The sequence below is a fragment of the Embiotoca jacksoni genome, unplaced genomic scaffold (assembly GCF_022577435.1).
Source record: "Embiotoca jacksoni isolate LCO1_2020_lvr unplaced genomic scaffold, fEmbJac1.0.p SCAF_7, whole genome shotgun sequence".
Classification (NCBI taxonomy): domain Eukaryota; kingdom Metazoa; phylum Chordata; class Actinopteri; family Embiotocidae; genus Embiotoca; species Embiotoca jacksoni.
In genome coordinates this window covers 2,866,802-2,885,042 of record NW_027185425.1, presented here as the reverse complement: position 1 = coordinate 2,885,042, position 18,241 = coordinate 2,866,802, and the positions used below count along the sequence as shown (strand labels likewise).

General features: G+C 44.1%; 2 protein-coding genes across 6 annotated transcripts in view; one reads left to right on the top strand and one right to left on the bottom strand.

Moving 5' to 3' along the window:
• The window catches only part of ago4 (argonaute RISC component 4), a 23,503-nt gene extending 16,464 nt beyond the window's left edge, over positions 1-7,039 (bottom strand). For 3 of the 5 annotated variants that reach the window (XM_069175757.1, XM_069175755.1, XM_069175759.1), the window contains exon 1: positions 7,002-7,039. In XM_069175757.1, the coding sequence (XP_069031858.1) occupies positions 7,002-7,035 (34 nt within the window). In that variant the 5' untranslated portion in view covers positions 7,036-7,039. Of the gene's footprint in view, positions 1-4,462; positions 4,639-7,001 lie in introns of those variants that run through there. The other 2 variants (XM_069175756.1, XM_069175758.1) reach the window with 1 other exon arrangement.
• Positions 5,940-18,241, top strand: LOC138214283 (claspin). The gene is made up of 24 exons (XM_069175754.1): positions 5,940-6,161; positions 7,018-7,135; positions 7,369-7,793; positions 8,218-8,370; positions 8,624-8,680; positions 8,774-8,846; positions 9,056-9,158; positions 9,314-9,894; positions 10,374-10,562; positions 10,760-10,923; positions 11,043-11,251; positions 11,406-11,458; positions 11,598-11,791; positions 12,281-12,806; positions 13,027-13,060; positions 13,277-13,361; positions 13,464-13,618; positions 13,806-13,967; positions 14,183-14,304; positions 14,700-14,830; positions 14,979-15,099; positions 15,826-15,905; positions 16,527-16,688; positions 17,504-18,241. The coding sequence occupies exons 1-24, from the start codon at positions 6,135-6,137 to the stop codon at positions 17,627-17,629; spliced, it is 4,050 nt and encodes a 1,349-aa protein (XP_069031855.1). The 5' UTR covers positions 5,940-6,134; the 3' UTR covers positions 17,630-18,241.

Here is an 18,241-nt window from a genome sequence, read left to right as displayed (position 1 = left end):
TTATATCCGAAACTATGACACTGTACTTTTTTTTTTTTTTTCTTTTCTCGGTTTTCTGCTCACTGTGTGCATGTACAGGTGTTGCAGAAAGCATTTGAGCCACTACATGGCACACAGCGAGTTCGAGGGTTTCCTCTTCTACCAAAAGCAGAGCTGTACCTATATATAGCCTCCTCAGCTGCCACATTACTACACTTAGAAATGTGCGTCTCTCAATGTGAAATGCCTGAAGCCATCCTTCCTCCACAACTCGCCCCGTGCTTAGGAAAGTGAACACCGCCGAATCTACGACACCGAAACGCTGATGTTTAAATTTATCGGTGGACCATCTGGAAAACGTCAGAAAAATGTGCACAAAAAGCACAAGTTGATATCTGCAGATTGACTGTATCGCCTGACCGACCGTCCAAAAACCAGAATATATTCCGTTTACTGTCACATAAAACCAAGAAAAGCAACAAATTCTGACAACCAAGAAAGAAAACAATTCCTGAAATGATTGCCTAAATTATAACTCAATCATTTTTAATCCGATAAAGCGGTTATTTCAGCTCTACATGTGTTTCCAACTTGGACTAGTGAGCTGATGTTATGTCTGTAAACAAAATGGCAACAAGTGAAGAAGCAGAATTAAATAGATGTAATTGAAAGAACAACCGGTGAGAAGATACTAAATGTAAGAGGATTACTTTTACTTGTAATTAATCTACTTCGTTTGGTTAGTTAAACACCAGAAATAGTCAATCACACGTCCACAGTGACTTCTTCAAATGTTTGGTTTCTTGGACCAACAGTCTTAAACCCGAAGATTGTAGTAATAGATGGTAAAGAAAAGCAGAAAATAATGATATCCGAGTTATGGGAACTTGAGAATATTTACCCCCCCCCCACTAAATTCACTCAGAAAGTTAAAAGTTCATTATCAAAATAATATTTTCCTGTCAAGCGACAGTTCAAGTAACTTTTGCATCTCAAATCAAATGGCATTAAGAACAATGCATCTATTTGTATAACGTGTGGTCGTAATGCAGCTACGATGAGAAAAACAACAACAACAACAACAACAACATGGCCTACATTCATGCAAACGAGGATATCTTAGCGGCCCCAACCTGGACAGAACCCGTCAGGGGTAAAAGTTGTGCAGCGACAACCACAGACAAAAACAAAAACAACAACAACTTTTAGTGAGAGAAGCATCACATGACCCTGCAGGCCACCCAACATTACAGAGGAAAACTTATTCAGGAATTAAAGCGACAAATTTGCAGAACAACATTCACGTCAATCTACAAGACCTCTTTTATAATGTGACTTCTTTCCTGTATGTTTTTCTCTTCCTCGTCCATCCTTAAGAAACCTCGTCATGCGTTATTACAACAAAACACGGAGCTGACGATCTAAACCGGTCTGTGAATCATCTTCCTCTGCAAGAACAACATCAATAAAACATTTAGAGAGAGCTAGATATCACACATAGGGACACAACAGAGTCGACAAAAGTCTCACATTGAGGCCTCGATTTAACAACTCCGTCGAGCGAGCTTCCTCCACAGTTTTGTGCGTCTGCTCCGAGTGAGACGGAGCTGCATCTACATTGAGGAAGTGAAATTAGCGTCTTCTGGCAGCGAAAACGACACACGCAACCGGAGCCAAGCGAGTCCTTTCGCTCCTTACGTGCATCTTTTAGCTTTGATCCAAATGGGCATTGAACACAACGCGGTGCAAAGATTTTTTTTTTTTTTCTTTCTCTCTCCTCGCCAATCTGATGTTTGAAATCGGCACTTTCGGAGCGCGGCGCGCCACTACTGGTGCGCTGCGGAGCCCACTGATGCTATGCATGTCCCCGGTAACCACAGCGATCAAGCGGAGAGACAGCTGGGGCTTGAAATACGCACGGGGATGATGGCTCTGGCCCGGTGATGAGTCAAGAGACGAAGAGCAGCGGGCAGGGAGCGCCCACACCTACAAATCACCTGGATTAAGGAGGCAAAGTGGCGAAAGCGGACGAAAACCGAGAAACGTTTACCGACCAAGATGGAAATATCTTCTGGTCGGAGGAGGGAAGTTTAAAGTTCTCGGCTGTTCGGGCGCCGTTGGTTTTGACTTGAACTGATGAGGCAACATAATTGGTGTTATCCACATACATTTCAAATAAAGTCCGTGTTTACAGCTGCTGCTGCTGCTGGATTGCATGTTTTTTGATTGGCAGCGCAGCAGAAATACACAGTGTTTATGTAATAACTCGCACTGAAATTAATCTCCAACATTCCCACATTTTTTTTTTTTTTTTTTTACCAGAAACTGGAGTTTTCATATATTTCCCGCCCGTCTCCGCCTGTTAATTTAGTGGAATGATTCCTCTAATTTTGGAGATAATTGTGACTTTCTCGCCCAATCTGGAACATGTTCGAGTGGAGTAAACTCGCCGTTCGCACCACCTGGAGAGCAAACTCGCGACTCATCGCACCTCGCAAATTTGGGAGATGATTTACACCGGCGTTGTTGGGACACGCATTACACGATTATACCACAAGCCGTAGAAGAAGAAACGTTCCGACAACAACCAGAGGTGGTGGCTCTTTTGTTGAACCATTACTGAACAGGATATCCAGCTGTGGCACGAACTTCCAACCCCTCCAAGTGTTATTACACATCATAATCCAACTAATAATACGCGTCTTTTCTGCACGCTGCTATTGTACTGGAGGTCAAAACAACGGCAAACGATAGTAAGAATTTATTTTCCCCAATCTTAAACTGCCTTGCGTCTGTATTTTTTTTAATCTCTACAACAAAACAAGCATTTCAGCGCGGCCTGATGTGAGCTTAACAGCTCCGAAATTGAAATTTCCCAAAAGATAGTTCTCTTGGTATTTATCCCTATCAATGACTGATCTGATTGGACGTCTGCGTCTACACTGCACTGAGGAAAAGTAAACAAAACTGAAATACAACCACTATCTCAAAACAGCAGCTGGCCAGTCACATTTCAGTACAAACAAAGTACAATGAAGTCCACCAGGACACACAAAACACCCACCCCGTGGATGTTGGTGCCATATTGGTTGTCTCCAAAAGATCCCCTTCAGGAGCTTCACACCTGTCTGGTGCATCTGTTTAACATTTGAATGAATGGTGCTGCAAAGCAAATTTGCCGCTCTGAAACAAAACATCTCGGGTTTTTATTTGTATTTTTTTTTTTCCTCCAGCCACCACCTTTCGTTTAGAGCTGGTGGGACGAAGTGTGTGTCATACAGCCAGTCAACAAAATAAACCCTCTCCCGAGCTGTCGCACAAACGGTCATTTCTTCTGCAAGATGCATTCAAGTGCCTCATTTATCTACGGACGCGTTTCACAAACAAAAAGAACTGTTTGTCTATGTGGGGGGGGGGGGAGGAGGAGGAGGAGGAGAGGTTGGGGTGCGGGAGGGTGGACATTAAACTGGACATGTTTCGCAGGACGTGACAATAAGAACGCAACCGCTGGGTGTACAGGTGTGTGACTATCTTTCCTCTGCGCGCCTTATCGTTAAGATCGCTGCAGATTTGCGTTGCCTTTGTTATCATATAGGGAGACGACTATTATGGAGCTGGCCCGCAGATCTGATCGATAAAAAAAAAAAAAGCGCCATCCATCCCTGCTGTGCTCTCACGGGCGCATGGGGTTTGCTGTCCAAGGAGAGGCGCGTAAACCAATGACAGCCTCGCGTTAAAAAAAAAAAAAAAAAAAAAAAAAACAGTAAATTGCGAGCCACAAAATCCGCACGTCTGCTCATTTAACGCCAGTAACATGTGTTTTTATTGCATTCATTTTGTTTTTTTCCACCCCTCGCTGTCATCTTGGACGGGGGCAGCCCGAAGAGACCTGATGGCGATGGTGCATTATTAAAAAAAAAAAAGAAGAAAAAAAAAAAAGGTTAATCAGAAAAGAGGGGGGGGGGGGGGGGGGGGGGGGGGGATTTGATCTATCTCGACGGTATATCCGTGGTCTCCCGGTGCAAAAAAAAAAAAATAAGGTCGCGGTTACGGGGCCGAAGACAAAACACACCGAGAACAAACATCAACGTAAACACACCACGACGCGGGAAGGAAGGAGGAAGGAAGGGTCCCAGTTAAATCCCCACTCACACAATGCCAACCCCGACACGACGAGCCGTGCGTGCTTCTGAGAAATAAAACCCGCGCAGACGGTTGTCGGAAAACCCGGAAAACCGATAATACACGAGAACCGTCCTCGTGGTAACGGGGGAAACGTGGCTCTCGCTCGTTGTAAATACGGTAACGCACACATTTACGCAAACGCACGGGCTGGGCCTCGGGTTTGTTTTCCCGTCACAGCGTCGAGGCCTCGCCGCAGCCGCGGCCCCCAGTGAAGCGACGCATTTGCGCACGCCGGCCCCACACACGGCTCGCTCTCTCCGCTCCTCGCTCCTTCTCCGTTTTCTTTTATATTTCTTACCGGGTCCGAGCGCTTCCATGGCCGAGGCCTCTCTCTCCGTCTCTGTCCCGGCCTGGCGGCTCCGTACCGACGCTGAAATTGGGGGCGGTATCGCGAAGCTTAAAGTGGCTAATTTAAGAAAACGGAATATAGATAGATGCGTGGATGACTGCTGACTGGACTGACTGACCTGAGCTCCCGCTACTGGTCCTGGTTATGAGGATTTGCGCCTGCGCATGCGCGGGCTACAAGCCGTGGGGGTCGCTGTGCGCATGCGTAATTTGCTGTGCCGCAAATCGAGAAACCAGCTGCAGGACAGACAGATAAGATAGATATCTAGATATCTAGATATCTATCTGGATAGATACTTTATTAATCCCACAAGGGGATTTTTTTTTTTTTTTTTCGCTACAGCAGCGTTATAGGTACAGGAAAGCAATAAAACAACAGTAAAAGGTATTAAATATAAAAAATGCACAGTATATACAATAAATAGAATCAAATAAAATAGAATAATTAAATTGAATTAAAACTAACTAAACAATAGTGCAAAGTTGTTTTTTTTTTTATATTTAAACAAACAAGAAAATCAGACAACGGTGTTATTGTTGTGTGTGGAATGTAACTAAGTATTGTACTTAGTAAACATTTGAGGTATTTGTAGGCTGTTTTACTTGAATACTTCCATTTTATGCAACTTTACACTTCTACTCTATCTCACGAGCAAATATTGTGCATTTTACTCCAATACATTTAAGCTAAAAAAAAAAAAAAAAGGATTTTCAAACCCAATTGGATTTGCTGGAAAAGGCATTGTTTTCCTGAGTTTGTTAACTTTATAGAAATAAGTGCTTCATAAATTATACAAACATATGAAGACAGGGGAGACTAAAACAACTGCTTTGCAAGTGATGAAATATTCACAAAATAGTAATTATTCACTTTTGTTTGTTTGTTTGTTTGTTTGTTTGTTTCTTTCTCTCTTTCTTTCTTTCTTTCTTTCTTTCTTCCTTTCTTTCTTTCTTCCTTTCCTTCTTTCTTTCTTTCTTTCTTTCTTTCTTTCTTTCTCTCTTTCTTTCTTTCTTTCTTTCTTTCTTTCTTTCTTTCTTTCTTTCTTTCTTCCTTTCTTTCTTTCTTCCTTTCCTTCTTTCTCTTCTTTCTTTCTTTCTTTCTTTCTTTCTTTCTTTCTCTTCTTTCTTTCTTTCTTCCTTTCTTTCTTTCTTTCTTTCTTTCTTTCTTTCTTTCTTTCTTTCTTTCTTTCTTTCTCCTCTTTCTTTCTTTCTTTCTTTCTTTCTTTCTTTCTTTCTTTCTTTCTTTCTTTCTTTCTTCCTTATCTCCGCCCTCCCGAGGATTCGCGGTGTTTAAATGTATCCTTTAACCAGAGTGTGTCGTCACACCGGGTGGGGTGGGCGGGTACCAGCGTCCCCGATGGACCAATGGGAAAGCGAGAACGGGACGATCGACAGCTCGGCGACGGAAAAACTGCGGGCCAGCTGTCACGGCGCGCGAAAGCTCAAAACTGCTGCTCGGTGTGTGTGTGGAACAGGCGGGAGGAAGAGGAGCCCGCCCGACTTAAACGCTGACCTAAATGTTCATTAAAGTACTGAAATAAGCCGTGCTTTTCAGCGTCTTGTCGTGGCTCCGACGAAGCGTCCGTCTCTGCTGGTTTATTTCTCCGTGAAGTCGACAAAAGATGAGCCTCGTCCTTTCTCAACAACAGGTGAGGAAATGCTGAGTTCTCCAGTAGCTTAAGTTTCGTCTTTCTAAGGGCACGTTTTCAGGTGAAACCCCTTTTTTTTTTTTTTTTTTAGGGGGGGGGAGGGTAAGTTATAGGGGAAGACGAAAGGCCCCCCCAAAAAAATCAAGTGTTTCAAATTATATAAATGTGCTAATATTAGCCACTTAGCCTGCTAGGTTAGTTTAGCCAGCTGGGGTGTTTGGCCTGGTCACGTCGATTTACGCTGTCTGGCACCGTTCAGATCTTTATATCGAAATAGACTTGCGATCTGGGAGAGTACTCACGGAAAGAAGTCCCCTTTGGGCACCGTGTCTTTAAATCATAAACGTTTAATCAACTACAAAAGGTTGAAAGGAAGCTACGTCGCCAGCTAACTTGCGCGTTCATTGTTTGGTTTATTACAAGGCGCCACTATTGTAATTAATGATCCATTTAACCACCTAAAGTCACACTAATCAAACCTCCATGCTTCAAGTTACCTTTGCGAGGAAATGACTTTTTTTTTCTCCCTTGAGTGCTTTTAGGGCAAACACAGACGTACGCTTTATATTTAGTATTTTAGAAATAGTTATACAGCAAATTTTTTTTTTATTTTTTTTTTTATTTTTTTTCTACAGCTATAAACGGGTGTCGCCTGCTATTTATACCATAAAATTAACGTATAATACCATCGGATGACGTTAATGTAAGTTACAGAACACGGAGCACAAGTAAGTAACCTGAAAACTAAAATACAAAAGCAGAAGGAGCCAAGACATTAGGGTACACTTTAGCATCCCCAAACAACAACAACAACAACAAAAATGCACGAGTGTTATGTACCATTCATTATACTCAGGTTGAGGCGGTGACACATGGATCGAGGATGCCACCAGAGAGTGATTCGGACAGCGGGATGAGCTCTCCAGCAGAGGAGATGGTGACAGAGACGGCTGGCAAAAGAGACGACCTTCCAGGTAAAGACGCTGGACAAAAGATGACAGGATGTGTGCTGTGTAAATGTGGGATCAAGTGTGCAACACAAGAGTAAACAAAGCAGTCAAACTATTGTTCGGATGGCGTCCCGTGATCTGCTTCTGCACGTGTGCATTTTCATCTTCTCTTCACTTGCATACTGTTTTCCTGTGTAACCCAAAAGTCCTGATTTGATCTGGCTGTTGCTGAATAGTTGTTGTTTTTTTGCGTTCAGATTCTGATGACGACGAAGACGACATCATGGCTCACAGAAAATCTCACCGTAACGCCATCAGAGACAGCGATGAGGAGGAGGAGGAGGAGGAGGCCGCCGCGGAGAGCAGCGTAAGCACGGCGGAGGCACTGGTTTTATCCGCCTCCAGCGGAGAGGAGATGGAGACCGGAGCGGTCGAGGAGGAGAGGAAGGAGAAAGGAGTGCAGAAGAGCAAGAGAATAAGCCGCGCGCCGATGGACAGCGAGGCCGAGCCGGAGAGGAGCGGAGAAATGGAGGAGCGGCCGGCGGAGCCGAAGAAGGAAGTGAAATCGACGAAAGAACGGAAGAAGAGGGAGAAGAGCCAGAGACATCGTGAAAAAAAGGAAAAGCAAAGCAAAGCGGTGGAAAAACTGAAGAGGAAAGAGAAGTTCTCTGAAAGCAACGAAGTGAGTCGAACTCTTTTTACACGGCGTTCGATGCGTCATCGTTGTTTTCACACACATCCATTCAAAAATAACGAGTTCAGATTATGTGAAATCACTAAATTAAGGAACTAACATCTGCTGCACAAACCAAATCAAATTAGGGAGACTTGTACATAATGTCAACTGCGAAACGGCAGAAAAACAATCAAGTGACTTGACATGCGGGTTATACAACTTAAAAACAACTTTACATGTACTTTTGTATATAATATATATAGATGTATACTGTACTGTATATACTGTGCATTTTATATTATTTACTGCTATTTTATTGCTTTTCTATTATTCTATCATTATCTTATTGCTTCTGTATGCTGCTGTAGCGAAAAAAAATGTCCCCTCGGGGATTAATAAAGTAAATACCTACCTACACCGGTTTCCTCAGGAGTCGCCGCTCCCTCGGGCTCTGAATGACAGTGGATTTCCGCTGGGTGACACAGACCTGTTCGACACGGGTCTGAATGATGAGGAAGAGGAGGAAGAAGAGTCTCTGGATGCCATCCGAGCTGCAGTCAAGCAAAAGATGAAAAAACACAAGGTACCAAAAAAAAAAAAAAAAAAGATGATGTGTCGAGAAATCTCCACACGTCTCCCACCAGTATAAAATATGACTTTACATACAGTCGGTGTCATTCATGTTCGGTCTTTCTTTCATTAGAATAAAAATATGTACTGGAATTCAAGTCCTTGCTTTTTTTGATTTGATAAATGTATGGTTGAATGTTGTAGTGAAAAGACTGAGACACTTTGCAGACGTCTTTTGGTGTGATCAGTGTTAAATTTTGCTGCAGGATCATCTCCTGGATGACGAGGAAGATGAGGAGTCACCTCAGAAACCCCAGCGTGTGGTATGCAGAGACAAAACGCTCAAAAATGGATCAGTACCAAATACTTTTAATGGCTAAAATCTCTTTCTGATGGTCAATATGTGATGTTTTCAGGAGAGAAAAGCTGCACGAGCCAGCAAAGACGCGATAAAGCATCTCCACAGCGAGTCTCAGAGGCTGGTCAGAGGTCAGTTTACACGACTTTTATTGTTTTATCCATTTATCTTCCACTGCAATATGTTTGCTGCTCTTTTCTCTGTTCGGTGCAGATTATTTGGTTTTGCACAAGAAGTTTTACATTTGGACACAGATTTGAAAAGCAGATTTTAAGCGTTGTCGCATGTTTCGCGCTCTCGTGGGACGGCACCTTTCTGACGTGTCCTTCTGCCTGTGTAGAGTCAACACTGGGGCTGCCCTACCACATCCCTGAGCCCAAGACCCTCGACCAGTTCTTTAAGAAGAGAGGCAGGCCAGGGGGTCCTGCCATGGCGCTGTTGAAGTAAATACAAACATTCGACACGTATTTCGGATCAGAAATGACCCAGTTTGGAAGATTTTAGCATAAATGCGAATTGCTTATTTTCACGTGTGCAGTTCTGTAGCATTTTACTCTTATGTTTTAATAATAGTCTGCGCAAATCTTCCTCTTTTCAGGTCGACAAAGTATTCAGAAATGATGTCAGCTCCTCCTCCAGCTGTTATCCTGACCAGCGAGCCCCAACAGCCGTCCACAGAGCAGGATTGTCCCCCCTGTCTGGATCTCTCATCCACTCAGATCCAGCCGATGCTTCAACCTGCAGCGACTTCGTCTCCGCAGCAGGAGAGCTTCAGCCAGGCCAAAGAACCTCCCGTGACCTCAGATCCAGAGCAGGAATCTGGCCCGATGCTGTACCTCTCCGAGAGTCTGCAGGAGTCGGTCACATCAGACGCTGTAGAGAAACCTGCCTCTGACTCTGGAGAGGAACCCGCTGCTGCGCCTCCAGAACAAAACCAGGCCGCATCGCCGTCTGTCTCTGAAGCCCGGCGGACAGCGCCTCCATCTGGGGCTTCGGTAGACCCTCGGTCAGGGAGCGCTGATTCGGCGGCGGCAGAGCCTTCAGGGCAGCAGCCCACCAAGCCGAAGAAGGACAAACTGGCCAGACTGAAGGAGCTGGGACTGGACCCCCCACCCGTCGCCAAACTGTGTCCCGATGACGGAGCTTTTATTCAGCTCGAGCCTCCTCAGCTCAACTCTGGTGAGTCGCGATTCCTTTCGCATTCCAACATTGGATGCACAAAAAGAAAAGAGATCCGGGTGTTTTCAGGTTTGGCAGGTTTGGATCCGTGAAAACAAACTCCAGTGTGGTTCAACTGAAGTATGACTGCAGCTCGGACCAAAGATATCTAAACAGACCAAACAAAAGAGCTACTATCAATAATACTAACATTATTATTTCAGTAAAGGGAAACTAAAACAAGTCTTCTTGCAGCAGATTTTTGTTGGCGTATGCAACGGAGGAATTCCTGTTGCCCTCCAGTTAGGTTGTGGCCATATCTGTAGGCCTTTTGTTTTCAATGTTAAAAATGTCCGAGTGAACACTAAGGTAATCCAAATTAAAATGCAGCAATGTATAATTTTCTGCTTTATTCTGGACCTAAAGAACCAAACTACAAGTATAAGCATGTCATAAGTCCGATATTACCGAGTCATTTTATTTACTTCTTCTTCAATCAGGCGTGGAGGCCCTGAAGGAGCGCTACCTTCGTCACGTTCATGCACCCACACGGCCCCAGGGAGAGCGCACCATGCAGCTCAACATCATCCGCAAAGACAGCACTCCGTCTGGCCAGGAGGAGCTTCGCACGGAGTCCGTCACCGTCACCGTCAAAGAGGGAGCGGAGGAGCCGGCGACCGGCAAACCAGGTGAGGAAAAAAAAAATTCTCGGACATCACGTAGCGTTTTGAAGAGATGGGAGACCTGACGGTTGACTTAAAAAAAAAAAAAAAAAAAAATCAATAACAACAACCTGTGCAGGCACAGGGGACTCGGGTCTTGACTTTAAATTATAAGCCAGTTGCTTCCAGACACGGCTTGACCTCTCGTACGCCTCGTTGTGCAGGAGAGAAGCTGCTGACTCTGCAGCAGCGCCTGCAGCTCGCCATGGCCCAACGGAGGAAAGAGGAGAGGGCGCGCAAGGTCGAGCTGAATCGCCTCGACAACGAAGACTGCGGGGAGGACGAAGAGGAGGAGGAAGACATGACGGACGAGTCAGAGGAAGAGGAGGTAAAGGGGCGAATTTGTTACTCGTTGCTTCGGGAAGAAACGAATGACTTTTTTTTTTTTTTTTACTTCTGTTTTTTGTCCCTTTTAACTGACATCAAGGCTGCTCTTCTGTCTCCCAGGGTGTAGACGACTTACTGGGAGGTGGCGGTAGCGAAGGAGAGAAGGAGCGAGAAGAGGAGGAGGAGGAGGAAGAAGGCAGTGTGGTCCAGAGTATCAGGAGCACTTCTCCTTCTCCTTCGGCTCGGATCGGACCCTCACTGACTCCCGACCTCATTAACACAGATGGCACTCTCATGCTGTTCCCCGGCAGCTCCTGCTCTCGCACTGGGTGGGTTTGACGTTTCTTTATCCGTCTTTATGTTTTTGTAGATGACTCTCGAGTGGGCATCTTTGAAATTTTTTTATAATAATAAAAAAAAAAAAAAAAAGAAGAAGTGTGTACTGAAATGTTTACTGTTTTTGTTTACTGCGTTCCTCTTTAGCGATGGTGTCAGAAGGTCCGGAGGTTCTGGAAATGACAGCAGCAATAAGATGGGTGAGTAAAGGCGAGATGAAAGACCTCCATTGAGTTTGTCCACCTTCTTTTACACTCAAGAGAAATCACTGGTTTATCACTTCACGTAACACATCGATAACAAAGGTTTTGTCCACGTACTCGTCCCTCTGGTCTCCAGAAGAGGACGACTCTCTGTCCCTGGTGAAGGACAACAGCCACAACAGCAGCTTCGAGCTGGCGGGATCCATGATCACCTCGTACCAACCCGTCAATAACCAGCGCTCCACAGGGAAAGGCGTCTCCAGCTCCTCCATTTTCCGCTCGCCTTCGCCCTGCTTCTTCAGGCCCAGCTTCCTCGGCTCCGCCTCCAAGGTGAGATTGAGTTTTTTTGTTGTTGTTGTTGTTGTTTAATTGTCGGAGCATCAAAAGGATTTCATGTTAGGGTTTTTGAATTCCCTCGAACGTGTCCACGGTTAAATGTACGTGTTTCAGTTCAGTCAAATTAGAAAATGTACTTATGATAGAGAGGGGCACGATTTTCTGTGTCAGAAATGTATTTATTAAATAGAACCATAATAAGAGATCACATTTTTACACAAAACTTCATCATATAAATGTGTAACAATGCAGTTATAACTTTTATTTACAAGTAAACAAGAGGTTGTACGGGTGTGGCAGGAAGTTAAAAGACTTCTACTTAAAACTGAAAAGGCGAGATTAAGATGATTACAACAAATAAAAACAGAGAAAGGTAACAGCAAAACAAATCAAAAGAAAAAGAGATTTATTTTATAGTATTTATATATAAAACGTAATTTTCTTCACAATGAAGTGTTCTAATTCATTTTCTTCCCCCACCAGAGTTCAGGCAAACTCTCCGAGCCGTCCCTCTGCCTCCCTGTCGAGGACTCCCAAGACCTGTACGCACCTCCCTCCCCCGGTGCGGATTCGGGGCCCCTGGGTTCGGTTCGTTCCGGTCCTGGCGGGGACTCGCAGGGTCGTTTCTCCCTGGAAGACGACACCCATTCGCAGCTACTCGACGCAGACGGCTTCCTGAACGTGGGGCCTCGGCCGGGGGCCCCTCGCTCCCACAAGAGACAGTTGATCCTGGACAGCCTGGATGAAAACGCAATGGACGCCAACATGGGGGAGTTGTTGGGGTTGTGCTCGGGGGTTTTCGGGGCATCGCAGAGCGGCTCCGGTCGCGGCGGCGGCGGCGGCGGCGGCCTCGAGGGAACGCAGGACGACGAGCTGCTGGGGTTGTGCTCGGGAGCGTTTCCAGCAACGCAGCGTGGAGAGGAGCAGACGGAGAAGGTTAAAGACGACGCGTCTGACAATACCATGGATCAGCTGATGGGGCTGTGCTCCGGCAAATTCCCCAGTGCAGGTTAGACCGTGTGCCCTTTTCTCCAGATGAACACATTATTTACAATCATTTCAAATAGTCTGATTTATTAAAGTCATTCACAGGAACTGGAATTCATTGTCGGGATGACTGACCATTATAAATTCATATCTTCTGTTTATTTTCGGTACTTTTCAATATACGATTTAGTTGATTCCATTTACACAACATTTATATTCGTCTCCTTTGCTGCCAACTTTAGGTTCTGCTCATACGGCTTCACCGGCACAAGACAGGTACAGTATAAAGACCTCGTATATCATCATCATCATCATTACCATCATCATGAAATAAACGAGAAGGTTTTTGTTCGTTGTTTTCTTGACACGTAACACTTCTCCATCTGTGAAACCTTTTGTGATGACTCCCTTATGATAGGAATAATTAAAGGAATATGAATTGTACTATTTTTTCGCTGTGTAAGATTTTCATGGTGATTTCTCCCTATAAAGTAAAAAGAAGCCGGAGGAGGAAGAACGGGAGGATGAGGAAGATGACTGTGAGTTTCGCTTTCTGTCAGATGTGGAAAGTGAGCAGGTAAAAAAAAAAAAAGTCTGAAAGCAGAAACGTCAAATGTGTGGAGGAATATCTTTTATAATGCAAATAAGAAAATCTGACAGCTGAATTTTGGGTATGTAGGAGGACAACAATAATGATGATGGAGAGGAAAATAGCGAGGTGGGGGATGAAGCAGATATCGGTGAAGAGGAGGATAATGATGTGGAAGAGGAGGAGATGGAGGGAGTGTTCGCTCCTCTTCGGGTCAAGAAGAAGAAGAAGAAGAAGAAGAAAATGTGAGTGACGAATCAAATGTAACTTTATTAAAGCAGCACATTATTCATGCTCGTTTCTTTTCTTCTGTAAACATAAAAAGTTTAATGTTTGTTGTGTCGAAATATGATTTACTGTTATTTTCATTGACAATTCACAACGGGTTTCAATCGTTTCTTGCATCCTTTTTTTTTTTTTTTTTTTCCTCAGGCGTTTGACCGACTACTTGGACTCTGAGGCCGAGCTGTCGGGTAGCGACGCGGGCAGCGACGATGAGGACGGCGACAGAGGGAGCGAGTACGAGGAAGAGGAGCTCCTGGAAGACCTTCCCTCTGACGAAGAGCTGCAGGACCAAGTCAACAAGATCCACATGTGAGTAACGCGTTTATTAAATACCACGTCTGACATCTTTGGGCCACGGTGCATTCATGCAGGCAAAAGAGGGGAAACCGGAGACAAACCTGTTCTGGTTTGTTCTCTAAAGATGCTCCGAAAGGAAGAAAAACTTGAGATGGGTCGCTTGGATCTGCGAAATGTTTTAGAACCTGAGAGTTCGAAGTTTTAAAATGCACCCATTGATCTTAAAGGAAGCAGGTTATGGATGATGACAAGCGTCGCCTGAGGCTGTACCAGGAGCGCTACCTGGCTGACGGCGACCTTCACTCTGATGGACCCGGACGAGCTCGCCGCTTCCGTTGGAAAAACATCGGTGAGTCTACATGACGAGGGAATAAAGGAATACCCTTAAATACCAAGTTTTTGGTCATGAAGTTTGAATAAACAAAAAGATAATAAAGACCTGACCAAAAATAAGTCTTTAAGTATATTTCTGCTGAGATTCACAGCTATTTGTTTAAAGTGTTACATGTGTTTAATTACATATTATTACGTATAACTTTATTCATCCCTACAAAGGGCAATTATATTCTGCAGTTAGTCATCCACCAGTGGATAATAAAAACACAGCAAATCACAAAACTGAAGATAATCGAAGGCTAAAGTCTTAAAGTGTGTGAAATTGGAGATGAATATGGAACTAAATGACGTATATCTCGTGTCTTTAACTGTTGTCATCCAGAGTTTTATTTTTAACCTCTCGTGCAGATGATGGTTTCAACATGGACATGACGGGCGCAGAGGGGGAGGAAGACGGGGAGGAAGATGAAGATGTGGACCAGACTGAGGTCCAGAGGAGGAAGGAGAGACTGGAGAGAGAACAGTGGCTCAGAGAGCAGGTAGGATGCACAGTTTGTTCTACACGCACACACACACACACACACACACACACACACACACACACACACACAGGTTTTGCCCCACAAACTGTGTGCAGCTTGTGAATTATTTTCTCTTCACTCTTTTGTCCGTTTTTCTTCTTGGCAGTCCGAACAGAAAGCCAAGAAAGGGGAAGATTTGGAGGCTGACGATGAGAAGATCGGAGGCGAGGACAGTCACTTCATGAAGCTGGCCAAGAAACTGACGGCCAAGACTCTGCAGAGAAAAGGTCAGTTTGATACGAGGCCTCACAAGAATCCCTCAAACATCATAAAGACTCCTTCCAGAGCAAATTAAGTTTATAACTAGGGGGTGATTAAGTACTTAAATCTGCTGAAATCCCGCATCCCCATGCTTTAGTTCTGAATGTTGTCCTGCCTGAATCTGCACGGGGAGGCTGCTTTAGACGCGCGTCCCGGCGAGCTAAACTAAAGCAGACGGAGATCCTCTGATTACTAAATGCAAGTTATGCAACAGTCCTCATTTCCTGACAGACATGAAAATCTCCCGGATAAAGAAGAGATGAGAAATGAATAATACTACTGCTACGTGTTTGTTTTTGCTCTCTGCTTCACATTTAAATGACAAAGTGGGCTGAACAAAGGGACACCAATGGGATTTTAAGGGCGTTTGAGCTATTTGTTGTGTCGCACATCTTTTTAAAATGAAGGGTTGTTTTTTTTTTACTTCTCAGCCTTCATACAAATGAGATTATTGATGATAATTATTTAAAAAAAAAAAAAAAATAGAAATACAAAGTGTTTTCTGTGGGTGAATTAAGATGAAAACATTTTAGGACCGCCAATGTAAAGTAAGTTCATTTTTTTGATGGTGAGATTTGTTCAAACTGAAGTTTAATATCAGTAGATAGTTGAGAAATGATGTTTAATTTGAAGAGTGTTTTCGCGGTGGAGGATTCTCATGCCTTATTCACCAACCTCCCCGTTCAAACCAGAGCCCCCCGCGGCACCGCAGCCAGAGAAGAAGACAACATCGGCTCTCAATCCCTTCCAGAGACCCTCGCAGCCTTCACAGGTGAGTCGAACACAGACGCAGAACTCACTTCACATTTTAAACACGATTTCATTTGTTTGTTTGTTTTTGTTTTTTTCCAGCTTTTTGTGTTGTTTTCATCACATCTAGTGCAACAACGTGTGACGGATTCCTCGCTAAATAACCTGTCTTGTCTTTGATTCCGGTTTACAACCAAATCTGGTTTTTTTTAAGATCGTAAGCTCATAAAAACAGGAAGCATCTGACTTTCTAAAAATAGCACGACTTCGTCAATTGTCATTTAAAGCCTCAAGCTCCTCTTCTGGCTCCAGACAATATCTCACTGTTCTGTCAAATTAGAAAACCTCTTACGAGGGTCAGTAAAGCTACTCATTGACTGCATTATGGAATATTGATGCCATTCACAAGTTGAACTGCAGGAAACTGATGCTGGTGGATGAGAAAATAACATTTTCTGACCTGTTCTTAGTTCAAATCTAAACAAAAGCCTCTCTGGAAAATGTTCAGGGTGTTTCAGGATGAGAGTTGGTTAAATATTTAAGGCCAACAACCACTCGCACCCAAGTTCATTATCCATTCTCTGCTATCCGCGCGAGGCCGACCTAAGATTTATGTTTTATTGATTTATTGATTTTTTTTCAGGTGAAGAGAGGTTCTCTTCTGAGCCAGCCTCACGCTGTCCTCCAGAAACTGGCTTCGATCTCGGAGGGGAATCCTTTGGCCCCCAGAAACACCCGAGGGTTTCTGTTTCAGACGCTCTCTCCCGAGAAGGACGACAAAACGTCAAACGCTCCTCAGAGACAGGTGGGTGAAGGAAATTAAAAGGAATTATTATTATTATTATTATAATTATTATTATTATTAGACGCTTTTCTGTCCATCTTTATGAGGGGGTAAAAACTTCAGCGAGCCCTGTGGTATACACAGTTATAAACTTCATGAAGTAGTTCAAGTTACGATCAACATCAACACACAACAGTTACATACGTTTTTTTTTTTACACACGGACCTGAAACTTTTGGGGGTCAATGGGAGCCAAATCTGCTGAGTCGGAGTGGTCAGAAGCGATGATTGTGTTGGTGCAGATAGAACGAAGGAGGCGAGTGAGTCCCCGATTTTCAGATTGCCAGATCATTTATATTTGAAAAAAATAAACACGGACAAATAGTCCAATCTTCATATGGAGCATCTGATTGTACTGCTAACGTTTTGGGTCGGGTACAGCGCGACACTTTCGTCCTGATAAACAGGGCTTCACTTTGTCTGTTGTCTCTTTGGCTGCTCTAAAATCAACACAAAACCAAAATACTTTCCAAAGAGTCTGCTCGGGGTACGGCAGCCATGTGAACGTTGTTGGTTCTGCTGCAGTCTCAGTATGTGACACTAGGTGGAGCCAGAGTCCACACTGCTCCTATCAGAGCCCATTCACCACCGACCGGAGGAAACTGTGTGCAGCCTTCACGATTGGAGTCACATGGTTATTTAGCTTTTTGAGAAACATGCGACACACTTCTAATCATTTATTCTTTTCACCACATTAAGCCGTCGGTGATTATTTCTCATTCAGCCCCCGGTGTAGTGAAAACACTTCACCTCTGGATGCGTGTTTGATCCCTCAGGTGGTGAAGAGGAGGGGACAGGTGGAAGCAGCGAACCCGGCAGCGAAGAGGGTCTGCAGGGAGAACAAAGCTGCGGGACAGACAAAAGACTCCTCGAGAAGCATCTTCCACTACCTGGACCACTGAGGACGCGACTGAATGACGATCATCGGCATCCGGCGGCGGTTGGGAGGCGGCGTTTACCTTCCACTTCCGCTATTTCACCTGCCAGTAAGACTTGAAAAAAAAAAAAAAAAAACAAAGCCGGAGGCAAAACGATGCGTTTCCAGGCTTGTGAGGCGTCTGGGGGCTGATTTTATAAAACGCAAACAGGCGGTCAGGTGGGTTTGCATGTTTACATTGCCTTAAAACGGCGAACTAAAGCACACCACTGAAGCTCCTATCGGTGTCTCGCACACTCTCCGTTCACTAGTTCGGCCCGTGTGTCAGAGTTTTAAATCCGTGATGTCGTCAGAGGCAATCATCTGTCACATTCACTTGATGTGGGCCGCTTGATTGAGGTCAAAAATGTTTTATCATGTAAATAGGATTGATTTGGGGTTTGTTTGTTTTTTTAATAGTGGAGGATTTTTTTTTTTTGTATGATTAATAAAATGTATTTGTTTTACATTGTAAATAAAAGCGTATTTTAAGACTTTACTCTCGATTGCTTTCGTCTGCTCTCCACCTGCAGCAGGTGAGATTCACACCGTTGTGGAGAAATTGATGTTTAAATAGATATTTTAAAGTATTTTTACA